General features: G+C 42.3%; 5 protein-coding genes across 7 annotated transcripts in view; 2 read left to right on the forward strand and 3 right to left on the reverse strand.

Moving 5' to 3' along the window:
* The first annotated feature begins 962 nt into the window (after positions 1-962).
* RpL35A (ribosomal protein L35A) lies at positions 963-2,706 on the forward strand. The gene is made up of 5 exons (XM_017154526.2): positions 963-1,018; positions 1,077-1,105; positions 1,609-1,837; positions 2,312-2,539; positions 2,604-2,706. Exons 3-5 carry the CDS (start codon positions 1,616-1,618, stop codon positions 2,625-2,627), a joined length of 474 nt encoding a protein of 157 aa, XP_017010015.1. The 5' UTR covers positions 963-1,018; positions 1,077-1,105; positions 1,609-1,615; the 3' UTR covers positions 2,628-2,706.
* A 653-nt stretch (positions 2,707-3,359) lies between these two features.
* Positions 3,360-4,849, reverse strand: LOC108066138 (angiopoietin-related protein 7-like). Its single transcript, XM_017154525.3, has 2 exons — positions 3,584-4,849; positions 3,360-3,525 (listed from the first exon to the last, which is right to left on the reverse strand). The coding sequence occupies exons 1-2, from the start codon at positions 4,822-4,824 to the stop codon at positions 3,393-3,395; spliced, it is 1,374 nt and encodes a 457-aa protein (XP_017010014.3). The 5' UTR covers positions 4,825-4,849; the 3' UTR covers positions 3,360-3,392.
* A 280-nt stretch (positions 4,850-5,129) lies between these two features.
* On the reverse strand, positions 5,130-6,925 carry LOC138913625 (cystathionine beta-synthase-like). Of its 2 annotated transcripts, XM_070217723.1 has the most exons (3): positions 6,787-6,879; positions 5,541-6,002; positions 5,130-5,474 (listed from the first exon to the last, which is right to left on the reverse strand). In XM_070217723.1, exon 2 carries the CDS (start codon positions 5,829-5,831, stop codon positions 5,586-5,588), a length of 246 nt encoding a protein of 81 aa, XP_070073824.1. In that variant the 5' UTR covers positions 5,832-6,002; positions 6,787-6,879; the 3' UTR covers positions 5,130-5,474; positions 5,541-5,585. The 2 variants fall into 2 exon arrangements, 1 of the variants encoding a protein (XP_070073824.1); XR_011419432.1 differs by lacking the exons at positions 5,130-5,474; positions 5,541-6,002 and adding an exon at positions 6,233-6,453 and having other exon boundaries at positions 6,787-6,925.
* PEK (pancreatic eIF-2alpha kinase) lies at positions 6,398-12,142 on the forward strand. 2 transcript variants are annotated; one of them, XM_017154490.3, is made up of 4 exons: positions 6,398-6,930; positions 8,328-9,063; positions 9,119-10,279; positions 10,337-12,142. In XM_017154490.3, exons 1-4 carry the CDS (start codon positions 6,707-6,709, stop codon positions 11,711-11,713), a joined length of 3,498 nt encoding a protein of 1,165 aa, XP_017009979.2. In that variant the 5' UTR covers positions 6,398-6,706; the 3' UTR covers positions 11,714-12,142. The 2 variants fall into 2 exon arrangements, with proteins under 2 accessions (XP_017009979.2, XP_070073823.1); XM_070217722.1 differs by lacking the exon at positions 6,398-6,930 and adding an exon at positions 7,277-7,413.
* A 516-nt stretch (positions 12,143-12,658) lies between these two features.
* The window catches only part of LOC108066130 (ras-like protein family member 10B), a 19,996-nt gene continuing 17,325 nt past the window's right edge, over positions 12,659-15,329 (reverse strand). The window contains 1 exon segment of the mRNA XM_017154517.3: positions 12,659-15,329. This exon segment is cut by the window's right edge and continues 160 nt beyond it. Coding sequence (XP_017010006.2) covers positions 15,327-15,329 — 3 coding nt within the window. The 3' untranslated portion in view covers positions 12,659-15,326.

A 15,329-nucleotide genomic window follows, 5' to 3' on the forward strand; every position in this document is an offset into this window, starting at 1 on the left:
CTCATCAGGTTTTTGTGAATTGTTTTGGAATTTTTAAAATTGTTTTTCTTACTTCCTTCACAGTGACGATTCACAAACAGTGCCCAAACCTTTCACTATTTTACGTAACTCATAACTATTTTTGAGCACAAGTGACCCTTGCTTTAAAAATATTTATACATGGGCGTAAGCTAAAAGCTGGAGGGGCATTACACTTCAAGCATTTCAGCCCCCAAAGATTAGTAGGCTACGCTCATGTGCTTATACTCAAAGCAAAACTACTTAGATCGTTTAGAATTATGATATTTAAAGTTGTGACAGGTTTGGGCACTGTTTGTGAATCGTCACTGTGAAGGAAGTAAGAAAAACAATTTTAAAAATTCCAAAACAATACACAAAAACCTGATGAGTGTCCTAAAAATTAGGGACATAAGGTGTCTTTGAATCAAAAATGCATTGTAGAAGAAAATATTTTTATTTAATTTTTAAACGCTGTTCACAAATGAAGATTTTTAAACTTTGCTGTGACTTTAAAATTTTAAATGCGCCCACCTTCTCTTGTGGTTCAGTTAGATTGAATTTTCCAAAACGACCGTATAAAAGAGACATGTAACTATTTAATTCCGAAAAGATTACCAAAATTGGTTGACCACTCTTGAAGATATATCTCAAAAGACGAAGAAAATTTGTGATTTTCTTAAATTAAAGATACCGCAAATACCAGAGCTGATGGACTATAGGCGTAGTGGCAACTTATGCTTAGAAAAGCCTCAATTTATCGAAATAAAATGGTGGCAGGCCTGGACACCGACCCATGTCACATTTTGTCGGCCTGTGTAATAAATAGATTTCCGTGCAACCGCGTTGCCAGTTCCCAAGTCAGATATTCATTTTGATCGCGTTGCCAACTAAATTGTACATTTTGCCCTTAACAGCACACTGTTGTGTAACAGCACTCGGTTGTTTTAACAGAACGCGTTTTGTTTGCGTCTTGCGGCGGCCACACTATTTCCTTCTTTTCGCTTTCGTTTCCGGCGAAGTAAGTTTTTTTTATGTCGAAATTTTTCCTTTTAATAATATTTAATTTTTATTTCTAGCGGTGTAAATTCATTCATCGAACAACAAGGTGGGTTCCCGCAGACAAATCAAATCAAGTCATCGCTTTGGGAAACCCGCAAATAATCATTGAATAACCTGCAAACATTGGCCCACGTGCACAAATTCGGCAGGCGGATTTAATTTGTGATTGTTTGTGACAGAGTGGCTTCTGCAGGACAATCTCTCGGAGGAGCCCGGTCTCAGATGGTGACATATACGTCTGGGATTGCAATATACACATGTTATGGCAGTTCAATACATATCTTCATACAGTGCCCAATTGGACAATTTCAATATTGCAATTTTTGTATTCAACAATATTTGGACAAGCATTGAAAACAATTTTTTTTTTAATCTCGTTAGTTACTGCCCTCTAAAAAACATTTAACTCGTCTGAAATACTGTAAAAACTACTTTAGAAAAAGCCTTCAAGCCACCATATTTACTTACCATCATCTCCTCAAATATCAAACACAAATGCCGAAACTAATTGATGTACATATACTAATGGATATCCCTTCTTATCCACAGCTAAGCCATGGCCGACACACAAGCCAAGACCGCTGCTGCGCCCAAGGCCGCCAAGGCCCAGAAGGCTCCCAAGGCCGCCAAAGCCCCCAAGGCCGAGAAGCCCGCCGCCACCGAGTCCAAGGTTTCCGCCAGGAAGTACAAGCGCCACGGACGCCTCTTCGCCAAGGCCGTGTTCACCGGCTACAAGCGTGGTCTGAGGAACCAGCACGAGAACCAGGCTATCCTCAAGGTAAGAACTCGACCCGGTAATCAGCAGACCGAGATGTTGTTGGAGTTATTTTTTTATTAATGTTTTTAAAAGATTAATGTAATTAGAGGTGGGATTCTATTTTAATTCATCTCCCCAACATTAGTATTAATTATAATATCTAAATTATAAATTGTATTTTTTTTATTAATGTTTTTAAAAGATTACTATAATTAGAGGTAAAATTCTATTTTAATTCATCCCCTACACATTAATATTAAATTCTGTAAATTATAAATTGTATTTAAAGTAGTATTCCTAAACAAATACTTTGAGACCCGTTTCCTAGTCCGCGTGTTAAACTAAAAGCTGACTTTAAAACTAGAAAATTGTAGATGTTAAACCGTACTTTTATATTAACATTATATTATGTATATATATATTAACGGCGCTAAATCTACTACAATTATAAGGATCTTTGTTAAAGCTAACAACTCATCTCCTTGTCCATTGCAGATTGAGGGCGCCCGCCGCAAGGAGCACGGATCCTTCTACGTTGGCAAGCGTTGCGTCTATGTCTACAAGGCCGAGACCAAGAAGTGCGTGCCACAGCACCCCGAGCGCAAGACCCGTGTCCGCGCCGTCTGGGGCAAGGTCACCCGCATCCACGGCAACACCGGCGCCGTCCGTGCTCGTTTCAACAGGAACCTGCCCGGTCATGCTATGGGACACCGCATCCGTATCGTAAGTTCAATCCCTATTTGCTCGACAATTCCAGTCTATTAAAATGTCTTTCATCGTTTTACAGATGCTGTACCCATCGAGGATTTAAGTTTATTCCCAACTTAAGTTACTGACCTGCAGGAGTAAAAAAAATCCGTTTTATATTAAATGAAACAATTTAAATTTAATTACAACCCAACTTGGCTTTACATTAATGGCGAGAAAACGTTGAAATGCATGAAAAGGAATTAAAATAGAACTGTTGGTTTACCAGTCAGCTAGTTTTCTTCGAACGAAAATATTTACAACGCGTCAATACTTTTGCAGTGAGAATAATATTTTTGGGCTGATTGGAACGCAATGAAGACGACCTCTCTTTAGAGAACTCAAGGCTCATCTTTCTCTGGGAGATTTATTCATCTGTTACAAAAACAAAAGAGCTGGCAGGTTCTTAAGCTTCCTGTGTAGGCAGGTTATTTTTATTGCAGCGCAACAAAAGAGAAAATGGAATGATATACAAAATTTGACATAAACTTTTTCATGGATTGGAATGTGGATTATTTATTTTATTTATTTATTGTCAGGTTAGGATTAGGATGTTTTGATTTGTTTAAATACAACAAATTTCGGCAGTTTTTAGATGTATTTGTGTGAAGAAGATGCTTTTTTTTTGATATATTAGATGTGGCCAGGGATCGTAATCCTCAAGATTGAAACAAGACGCACCGTACAGAATTAGATCAGCTCCACTATTATCCGCATGCCGAAATATTTATTTATTTATATTAATTTTGAAAAAAATTGTAATGTTTGTAATTGTAATTGTAATTGTTTGTTTGTTGTTTTCTGATGGTTTCAGATATACTTATACAATTTATAATAGTTTGGGCTTAATCATCATTTCAACATAAGTAAATGAGGTCGTGTAGTCGTTGCGATAGTGGTACCAATTTATTCCAGTTTGACTTGGTGAAGTTCCATCCTTATAGAACTTTCCAGTGAGATAACTGAAATTAAAATTATAAGTAAGACATTTTTTAAAAAGTTTTTTTTTCTGTTGTATACCTGTAACTACAACTGTTATACCACCAGCCTCCGCCAGAGTAAGATTTAGCACAGTTACTCCCATTGCCGTCATTATCTCGATCAATTGTGGTAAAGTATCTGCCCGAACTGTAGCTTAGGGAATCTCCTGCTGTACCAGAGTATGTTCCAACCGAGTCCAGATGATAATGATTTTCCTCGTAGCTAACCTTGAAGTTGTCGTACTGAGCGTGCCGAACCTCTCCATGTACATCCACAATCTTGATGTAGACTTCGTGGGGCTGTCGCTTAGTCAATTGGTGTAGTTTTTCCAGACCAATAAAAAACTCTCCTGTTAAGTTGCCAAAGCCTTCCTTATATTCCTTCCAGCTGCGTTCAAAGTCTACCGATCCGTCCTGCCGCCTTAGAACAACAATCCAACCAGTGGAGTTGCAGGGAACTTCCATTAAAACATTTCCGGGGACTTTTAATACGTAAATGCCGCTTGGACCGCTCTTGGGACACTCATCCGTTCCATTATACTTCAAAAGTTCCTCAGATACCGATTTAATCCGATTATTGAGTCCATTGATCTGGTTATCCTTGGTCGAAATCTGTGCACTCAAGTCCTTAACTGCATTACTTTTAGTAATAACTTCTTCGGCTTTGTTCTTGATCTGATTAATTTGCTCCTTAATTTGATCTTCGTTGTTTTTAAGGTGTTCACATTTGTCATTGATTTCCTTATCGTTGATTTTAATTTGAGCCTCAGCATTTGCTAACTGAGTCTGTAAGTTTCTTATAATTTCCGTCATATTGTTTACTTTTTCATTATAATATTTTATTTGTTCATTTTGAACGTCTATTTCCTTGTCCTTTAACTTTATAAGGTCTTCTTTGCATTTTATTTGTTCAGTTTTTTCATGTATTTCCTTATCTTTCACAATTATCAGGTCTTTGAGCTTTACTTGGCACTCGGCATTCGCCAACTGGCCTTGCAAAGTGCTAATAGTTTCCTTGGATTTAATTTGAAGTTCAGCAATCGCCAACTGATTCTGCAGGTCCTTACTATTACCTCCAGTCACTTGACCACTTAATTCATTGTTGGCATCATCTGCTGATTTGGGTAAAACAGCATTATCGAGAAATGGCTTTAGGATGGTAAAGCAATATCCTTTACACTTCGTTTCTAAATTTTCCTGCGGCAAATTGGCACCGTCTCCAGGAGATAGCCGATCCAATACCGAAATCGTTAGAAAAATTAATAAAATCCCGGGTTTCATTATGTTGAAAGTGCAACCTTCGGCTGCGAAATTAAACTGAGCTGAGACCGAGACGGATCTTGAAGTTTTATACCAAATTGAGCAATTAAATACGAGGAATATAAAAAAATATATTTATATATACATTGGCGTTGGATTAAATCAAAGATAGAGAAATTTTTGGAATTTCGCGCTGTACTTTTTTGCGTTTGAAATATATAAGAATGATTGCAACATATACATATGTCACTGATTAGGAAGTGGGACCATCTACATAGTATAGATAACATGAGCTAAAGGTACATATATAAAGTTAATAGCCGCAGATTATAATACAATTTTCGGGATTCGTGTATATTTAAGTGCTTTATTGAAAATATTGCAAAATGCATGCGGGTGTAAGCTAAAAGCGAGTAGATATAGTCGGTAGGTGGTTCTTTCTTTTTTAGGACACGGATCTCAATTTTAGTGGCTACTTGGTGGTGCCATTGGCCGATCTCTTGCCCAGGACAAGCAAACTGGAATCAACCTCAAGAACGAAGGCCAAGGATCTCGGCTTCGTTCAATTGGATCACCTATTAATGGCCTTGATTGCGGGATCGGACTGCTGGCGGTTCATGCTTACGATCTGCGTGATGGGCGTCTTCCGATTCACAACGCCCAGAATGGAACTAATTTGGGAGAGCGAAAGATTACGAATAAGAAATCGAGCTGAGAAGTTAATTCGGTTGGCCTACCCATCAATCTGATCCACATCGGGCAGCTGGTCCATGCGATGTTTCTTAATGCGATGTGGCATTCGACTTAAGGATGACCGGAGGAGTAGCGAGCTGAGGCTGATCGATGGACAGACTCCACCACCAGTGACCGTCCTCGATGACCGGCTTCTTGAAGCCAAGCGCCTCTATCCACTTTTCCGAGGCGAGCTTGTTCATGTAGTTGCGTATGCCGACGGGCAGGATGACCACACACCGCTGGTCCTTCTTCAGTTTGCGGGCATGCTGGAGGCGCATCGCTTTTAGGCTCATGGGAAAACAATCGGGATCGCCGATTTTAGTCTACACATCCACCACGGAATTATCAAAAACGGTGGGCGGAAAGTCATAGGGAAGACCATTTCCCTTCGTAGACTTTCAATTTTTAACAAATGGTCCGAATAGGACTTTTCCAAAATCTTTAAAGATGCGGGCGCCAGACACCTGTTAAAATCGTTTAAGGCGATTGTGGGCGTTAAAGGGGGCGTGGAACTCGGATAAAACAAACTTGCGCTGCGAAGGAGCCCCAAGAATCTGTATGGTGGCTTCCAACTTTCAAGCTTTCATAGTTTCCGAGATCTCGGCGTTCATCCAGACAGACAGACGGGCATGGCTATCTAGACTCGACTGTTGGTGCTGATCAAGAATATATATATTTTATGTGGTCGGAAACGTCTACTTCACTGCGTTGCAAGGGGATAAAAAACCGGACACAACTATCAAATGCTCACTGTACCTTTAGCGCCCACCTGAGAATGCGGTATTTTCTCGGTATTTTCGAATCAATGACGAAATAAAGTCAGATGTGGTGTCATCCCTGTTATTTAATGGCAGCCAAAGCGCGGTCACACTGCACATCAGCAGCGTGTTGCGGCCCAATCGGAAGGAAAACAAGCTGAAATTGACCGATATTAGTGCAATTATATAGCCGAGTTGCATTTTCCTTGCTGCGGGCGCGTTCGAGAGTGATGCGGAGATGTGCGCCGACCTTGCCGGGAGCCACTGCCGCCGCTGTTCACCCCGCCGACCGCGAGAGTCGTCAACACGTCACCGTTCGAGCCAATTAAAGACTTGCATTCCCCGTTCCGTTCCCGCTCCCCGAGCCCCCGACCGGCCGTAGACGAGGATTACGTATATATGCGCGTACGATGGGCATGCAGGACGACCTGGATGGCATCGTCAGGCAGCGTCGCCGTAACCTGAGCTTCCTGCAGCTGCTAGCGCTCACCATGGCGGGCTTGGCGGCCATAGATCCGGTCCAGGTGCGGGCAGGGCACCTGAACGCAGACTCGGAACTCCAGACGGCCGGATCATCCCATCCCCCTGCCCTCACGCACTGCGTGGATCAGGAGGAACGCCGGATCGGACGTAGGTGGGTACAACCGAAAATATCGCGACGGTCTTTACTTGTAACAAATGGATCAAGAAGAAGCAGCTGAGTGCGTTATGTGTGACCCTTCTGTTATGTTTATGTGTTCTCGAACATTCGCTATAACGCAGTCGAAGTGAGGAAACACCAGCAGCTAGGCAAATATTGAGAGCTCACGCTGTTAATATTTGATTAAACTACTCGAAAAGTGCCTACTAATCCAGCTAGATCGGGGAGTTAACGAAAACAGTGTTATAATTAGGTACAGTGAGTGTTCAGCTCGAAATTTCCGACGGATCTGATAATATGATCCCATTTAGCTCGACCTTTTTAGTTTGAATTGCCTATTTTACCCATCTAAAGCGGGAACCTAAAGAACTACTGCTCAACACAAAGTTTCCGACTGATCTAATAATATGATCCCACTTGGTTCGAACCCTAACCAGCTCTAAAGCCCGTAATCAGTGGACGCTTATCAAGCATGCGGTGAGTCATTTGCAAAAACTGTTAACTGCTTTTTTTGTTTGTGAGAGACAGACGAGATATGTTTATTTATGCACGCCAATCCGAACTGGTTTCCCCGATTGTTTTGCTTTCTTTGCGTTTGCCTAAGGTTTTCATCGAATTTCACCATTCTCCTCTCGTTTGCTTTATCCCCTCGTTTGGAGGGCGCCATTTTCGGCTCTTCAGGGGGCGGGACAGAGATGCCGATAGGGGAAATGAAGAGGGGCCAACTGACACTTGTTGTATCTCAACTTTTTTCTTGGCGCGAAATCAGCTGTACTCGTCCCCTCCCACACTCTTTTCCCCAGTCAGCTGGGATGGCCAGTGTGACCCTTTCTCCTGATTGCCTTTATCCTTGCACTATGCACGATGCACCTTGCACCCAGTGACGAAATTCATCGCAAACACTGATAAAATTCAGGGACAGGTCAAGAAAGGCCACAATCCAAAATGAGATCTATAAGAAGACGGTACGGTTTTGCCTCAACAATTATTTTTAACCAAATGGTTATGTACATCGATGCAAAAAACCAATTTTGTTTTTTGAAATAAAAATTATAAATAGTAATTATTTGATTTTTATACAAAAAATGGTTTAATAAGTGTTATTTTCAATATTTATAATAAATAACGAAAATAAATCTTAACTTCCAATTTCTATTTTAAAAATTGAAATTTTTACGAATCAAAAGCGGTTAGTTTTGAATGTTCATATACTTCTACATATGTAGTTATGAAAGTTAAACTACTTTTTGAGCGTGCAGTTTGTACTTCGAAACCTTATCTTCTAAAAACTTTTTAGATATTGGGGGGGCAATTATATTCAACCAAAAAATCTTTGAAAGGGCCAGATTATTTTTCAGTTGCTAAGTTTTTCCATTTTTCTGTATCCGTAGACTCCTTTACATTACAACACTGGACGGTCGGCTGAGCGCTCTGGACATCGCCAAGTCTGGAAAACTGCGCTGGAGCGTGCCGACTGGACCCGGACCGCTGATCTCATCCAGCATCCACCGCCTGGAGTTGACCAACAATGGACAGTTTGTGCGCATGATTCCCTCCCTAAGCGGCGGCATTTACAAGTTCGACGGCGACTCCATTGATCCGATTCCCATCACAGCGGAGCACCTACTTAGCTCCAGTGCCAAGTTTAGTGACGATTTGGTGATTTCGGGAGGCAAGGAGACTCGCTCCTACGGCGTTTCCGTTCGCACAGGCCAGCTGCTGTATGAATGCTCTCTGAGTGGATGTGTGAACTCCACGGAGGATGGACTGGCCATCGATGACACCATTAGGGAGCCCGATGAGGAGGATGAGCCGGAGGATGGTGACCAGCTCAGGGACGAGGCTGGGTACGTTGTGGGCCATGATCCGCTCCTGGACGATGTTATCGTGGTGCGCCGCCAGACACAGACAGTGAGAGCTGTCGAATCCCGTACCGGAATGGAGCGATGGAACTTCAGCGTGGGTCAGCATGAGTTGGATCTGGTGCGACCTTCCGAGTGCCAACAGCAGCCGCGCGATGAGCTGGAGCTTGCTGTCCTGGACGTGAATATCAAGGTGGTGGTGCCCGAGGGCATTATCTGTGCCTTCAGCAAAAGTGACCCACAGACCATGCTATGGAAATATAAAGTAAGTTAATATTAATATTTAATAATATTTAATTTAATATTTATTTACTTCCTAGTTCGATCATCCGATTGTCAGTGCCTGGAATACAAATGCCGAGGACGAACTGCAGCCTATTGATCTGTTCAGCTCGGCCCAGTGGCTGTGGGACCAGGACCAGGAGGACCAGGAGCTGCCCAACGCGCCACAGAGCCCTCCATCCATCTACTTGGGCATGTACGATAAACAGCTGTATATTCAGGAGTCCATTCGTCTACGCCAGGAGATTATGGACCAGACAAGGGCCTATCAGCAGCTCACAGGCGACACCAGTCTAATGCCCAAGATCCCATGGAAGCCGATAGCCGCCAGCAGCAACTCTCTGGTCATCTTCCGGAGAGATCAAGAGGAGCCCGAGATGATAGCTGAGGGAACGGGACCCCAGGGAGGAGAACTAGTGCCCTATGATGACCAGAATTTCGCTGTAGCAGCGCAATCCGTATTAAATGCCTCGGAGTTTGTCAATGGCAATGGATTTTACTTTTACACCACGAGTGAACTGGACGGTCCGTCGGAGTGCGGTACTCAAAATACTCCCAACGGTCTCCCCGCTATCAAAGCTCCAACGCCTCCAACCAATACCACATCAGAGGGAACCGAGCATTCGGGCAACAATAGCATTAATGACGATCTGGGCTTTAGTCTGGACGACATTGATGCTCCTGTGAAGGTGGTGATACTGTCGCTTTGGTTTTGGTGGAAGGAGATCGTGGTCATCGCCTTTACCTCGGCAGTAATTCTCAATATTTTCATGGGACAGCGAAACCAGCGAGTAGAGCGCGAGTATCTCGTCATTGAACGTCATGTACCAGTGCAGACGGCCATCGAGGCCACCGAAGCATCCACGCAAGCTCTACTGGGTCCCGTGGTTCCGACGCAGCGTCCCGGAAACCGTTTTAGCTTCCCGTCCGGTCGCGGAAACCAGCGCACCATTTCGGAATCCACAACGCATTCAGGAGAGTACTACACCTCGCGCTTCCAGTCTGACTTTGAGTTGATGCAGTGCCTCGGACGTGGCGGTTTCGGAGTGGTTTTCGAAGCCAAGAATAAGCTGGACGAGAACCGGTATGCTATAAAGCGCATAACGCTGCCCAATAAGGAGTCTTCAAGGCAGCGAGTGCTGCGTGAGGCTCGCACATTGGCCAGCTGCGAGCACCACAATATCGTGCGCTACTTCCATGTGAGTTATAATACTTGACGAAAGCCAGCGTGTATAATATACATCTTTATCTTTCAGTCGTGGACCGAAACTCCGCCAACTGGCTGGCAGGAAGAGGAGGATAGGAAGCTTCTCGCTCACGAGCTGTCCACGTCTATTCAGATAGAGACGCCGGACGATAGTACAATGCCCTCGCTGGCGGAACAATTGCAGAAGAAACGACACCAGCAGCTCTTGTCCTGGGTCTCGGATGCAGCCAATAGCACGGCCTGCAGCCATGACTTTCACGGACATGGCGAGTCATCGCTTAGGAACATTAGAGAGGAGTATGACGACGATGAGGAGGAGGATTCGCTTATTGAGTTCCGCAGCGAGTCGCAGTCAGCCGCTTTAAGGGCAGGCGAGGAGGATGATGACGACGACGATGATGACGATGATGATGAGGACGAAGCGGAACAGAACGTAATTAGGCGTCACCATCGCAGCTCCGTGTCCATCGATATCCATTCGGCCTCGTTCGACCTAAAAAACATTAACTACTCACAGAATCAGCTGGTTTCCAACTCATTTCAAATCGAATCTGTCCGCCCCAAGAGCAATGAGAGTGATGAAGCGGAGGACGATAACAAGGCTCGGAGGAAGCCCCTTACTCTGGCGCTGGCCCAGAACCACAATAACAACCATAACGGGAGCCATGTCACGCCACCAAGTGCCACGATTCAGAACGGATCGTTGGCCAAGCCCAGCAAAGTGTACCTCTACATACAGATGCAGCTGTGCCGCAAGGAAAGTCTGCGGGACTGGTTAAGAGATAATCGATCGGAGGCCAGGTCAGCCCACATTGCTGACATCTTTCACCAAATCGTTGATGCCGTTGACTATGTGCATCTGAAGGGGCTTATTCATCGGGACCTGAAACCGAGCAACATATTCTTTTCTCAAGATGGGCAGATTAAGATTGGAGACTTTGGTCTCGTTACCGACATGGCGGATATTCCCAATCTGGTGGCCAAGTGCGGGGATCAGAGCGGACTGCCGTCCTGCGCCCGTCATACGCAGCAGGTGGGCACCCACCTGTACATGTCGCCGGAGCAGCTTCTTGGCCAGCACTATGACTACAAGGTTGACATCTACTCGCTGGGGCTGATCTTTTTCGAGCTTCACGTGTACTTCTGCACCGAAATGGAAAGGATCAAGACGCTGCGCAGTCTTCGGGACGGCCAGTACCCCAAGGACTTCGCTGTCAACCACCCGCAACAGTATGAACTTCTGCAGCAGATGCTATCCGCCCACCCAGAGCAGCGTCCGCAGACTAGACAGCTGAAAACCCAGCTGCACAACATCCTGCCCCATCAACTGTCGGACGGGCGCATCGAGCAGGCGGCACTGGCGGAGCGGGCCAGGCGCCTAAGTCGCAGCCGCACCTTCAGCAGCTCCAGCGAGCCGCATGAGTGATAGACCAGAGAACATAACAGCGCCAAGTTCAGTCATCAGTTAGCATTTCGCTTGTAAGTCATCCCTACCGCCATCGGTTAACCCTCACCTGGCTATGCCTCATTCGCTGACCTCGACCTGGACAAGTCGAAGATTTATTTAAGGGCAACTCTAGATTCGATAAGTTTTGTATTACGTTTACCTTTTAAACTCTTGCGTGTCGCAAAGTACCAACAACAAAATGTCCTTTTGTTTTTAAGACTTTACGTTAGGAATTATACATATACATAAAGATGTACTCCAAAAACAGTCGTTAGCCTAAGTTGATGACCTACGATGCAAAATTGTTTGTCTTAGTTTGTTTCTACCTATGTAGCCGCCCAACCAATGCGAAAGTTTGTTTTTAGTCGTAGGCGATAAGAGATAAAATAAAAATGTCAAAAATAGAAATGGAAATGTTTTCTAATTGCTTGCAGAGATAATGGTTGTGACTAATCGCCTGGCTCGCCTTGAATAAATCGCCGTATAACGACAAGTAATTTCTGATGCAATTAAATTGGGTAAGGCGCTGAAGTGGCTTATATAAATCAGCTCTCAATCAAAATAGAGTCAATTATTTTACAACCTCGTATATTTTTTCTGTCTGTTAAAGTTTTAAGAAATCTCGTGATATTTGCTCAATTTTACTTTTATAAAAAAGAAATTCAACGTGACGATCTTCTCTAAAACGGAGAAAAAATATTTAGAATAATACGAACATAACTTTTAAAAAATAGGCTAAAATTTGCCAAATCCAATTGTTGCTAAGTAATTAATAAAAAAGATGTACATTAAAAAAACATTCCATACAGTACAAATCGAATATTCTGGCTTAATGCTTTTAGAAGGCATATTTTCATCATAGTATCGAATGTATTGATAGGCTGCTTAGACTTTACCGTACCCATTAAATTAAATTTACAACGAATTTTACTTTTATATATCACTTTATTTTGTTTTTATTTGCGTCTTTTGCGCATTTTCCAAAAATGTTCTCTACTTGACTAACGGTTTGTCCGCGGATATTTGTTTGCATCCGGTTCAGGCCGACATTTTATATTCAATTGCTTAACATGTAGTTTCGGTGCGTTGCTTCTGCTACTCTGTGGCTAGCTCCTGTCCAATTAACAATTTGTTTCTACTTTGCATTGGCGTCAAACCTTTAATTATAAAAAAAATAACAGATCATGAGCGCCTTATGCACTTCTGTAATACTTATCTAAACGTAGCGGCTTTTACTTAAAATTAATTACGTTTGAATGGTTTGAACAAACAACAAGCGGCTGAAGCATTTGATTCGTAAATACATATTTTAATTTGTAGACTTTAATTGTTATTTTGCTACAACTATTTTATTCTCATCTTTCAAACTGTCGCAGGCAACGCGTTGCTTAAATGTAAATAATTCAACAATTGTTCTTGTTGCGTTTAATTTACTTGGGCTTAGTTCCCTTCAACTGTTTTGCGTTAGCATTTTTTATTTCCCAAAAATTAACAGCCATTTTGACGAATCCGTAAAAGTTGAAAATTAAAGACGAAAACTAGAACCAAACTCGTACCATTATCGTTACATTTATATATGGTATGTGTGTATATAGGCATGTTTCATATAAATACGTCTATTATAGGGCTTACCAGTTGCTTACTTGCGTGGAGTTTAATGGGTTGTTTCAGTTTAGAAAGTGACATGTTATGAACACATTTCTCAAGTTGGGATCAGTTCGGTGACGGTGCGAATGTTGAAAATTCCCGGTTTGGATCAGTTTAACAAGTAAGCAATGTAAGCTGCTATTTATCAATAATGTTTAACGGTATATGTCCTTTATCAAAGCCGCCAAATATATATTTAATTAATATTATTTTTAACAATAATGGTTTATAACTTCTTGTATTATTATCGATTTGCCTTGGTTAACCTTGAAATAATTTCAAAAAATTGTTTCAAATTTATTTGTTATATTAACTATTTCTAGAACCTTAGCCGAACACTCAACTGGGAGTGGAACCAATTTGTGGCAGTGCGCCCAGTTATTTACCATGAATATCAGTTAGAGCTTACTTATATTGCTGTAAAAGTCGGTTTCCATAGCATTTTCGCAAAGTTCTTCCTTTGAAATCTCTATGTACAAAGTCAGCCTTGATTGCTTTTCTTTTGAGTAGTTTGAGTTCTTTTGTTGAGGTAAAGAAAGAGATCGGTATGGTATGTATGTGTTTCGTGGATCAGCGCAGAATATAACTAATCGCCAAGCGATGCCCAGCGGATAGTAGAGCCTAACTAATACTTCGGTTAGGTCTTTTTGGCATCACTGCACTACGCTACGCGGACCATTGTCCTTTTGACCTTTAACCTAGGGTCTAATAATTTCGAGTATGCCATAAAAACACAATCGTCGTTTTTGTGCGCTTTAATCAAGTTGTAATCTTAGTTTACTCTAAGGTTTACTATGAAATATTTGCTTCTGGTTCTTAAGGCTTCTTGATCACGGCTCCTGAACGACAAAAATGAATAAAATATTTGGTTTTTAATTTTTTTAATAAACAAAATCATTGGTTTATATTTTTGAATTTCTATTGCTTTGATTTGATTTCAGATTCAATGAAGAGCCATGAATTGTAGTTAACTACAATTACATACATTTTTTAAGGATGTACAATTATACTGGTGTGAAGCGGATATTTATGGATGCTAGCCTTTTGAGGATTTTAATGGCATGATTGTAACTCTTTGATTTTACCACCTTCGGTCGCCCTCCCGAACACTTAATGCTATTTATTAAATTGCTCTTACTCGTACGTTGTCCTAAAATTCTGGTAATTCAGTTTCGGAGACTTGACTTGACTGGACACTAACCGAAGTTATGTCTGGGTGTCTTAAGAACTAATTCTTGAAATGATCACAACGTTAAAGTATGTTTAAATATTTGTGTATAGCTTAGGTTAACTACTTAAGTTCCTATACGATTTCGGTTTGTTTCGATAACAAGGTTATTCGTTCGTACATAAAATGTATTGTAAATTATGGTGGGATTAATTGCCTATTTACGTTCCACGACAGAAATAATAACCGCAACGATTATAATAATAATAACCACAAAGGAATCAAACTTTTCGCCGGCAATTGTTGCTGCACTTTGCGGATATCGCTGCATATTCATGGCGACTGCACTTCCTGCCAGCTTATGGCATTGAATTGCAAATGCGGACGCACAAAAGTTGTCAGCAAGGATCGGAATCTGGGTGGCTTTGCCTTGCCGCTGGCCAAACGTATCCTCCGTTCGGCAGTCCCATCGCCATTTAAATGAGCACAGCAAAAAGCGTCCATAAAGGCAGCCAGCAAAATGTTGTAATAATGGCAAACAAAAGGAGGTTCTGGAAACTCGGGAGTACGGAGTGTGGAGTTGGGAGTGTGGCCACTAAAAATATATGTTAAAATATGCATCTGCCAGCGTTGGCAAGGGGCAACAATGTCGTCTTTGTGTATCCTCCTCGGAGATTGCGTATACGCCACCTTGCCCCAGCTGCCGCTCGCAACGAGTCCACCCGGATATAATGCGCCAGATCAGAGCGTCTGCTTAAAAAACTTATGCAACATTTGCTA

This window comes from Drosophila takahashii, chromosome 3R, assembly GCF_030179915.1.
Source record: "Drosophila takahashii strain IR98-3 E-12201 chromosome 3R, DtakHiC1v2, whole genome shotgun sequence".
In the NCBI taxonomy this organism is placed as follows: domain Eukaryota; kingdom Metazoa; phylum Arthropoda; class Insecta; order Diptera; family Drosophilidae; genus Drosophila; species Drosophila takahashii.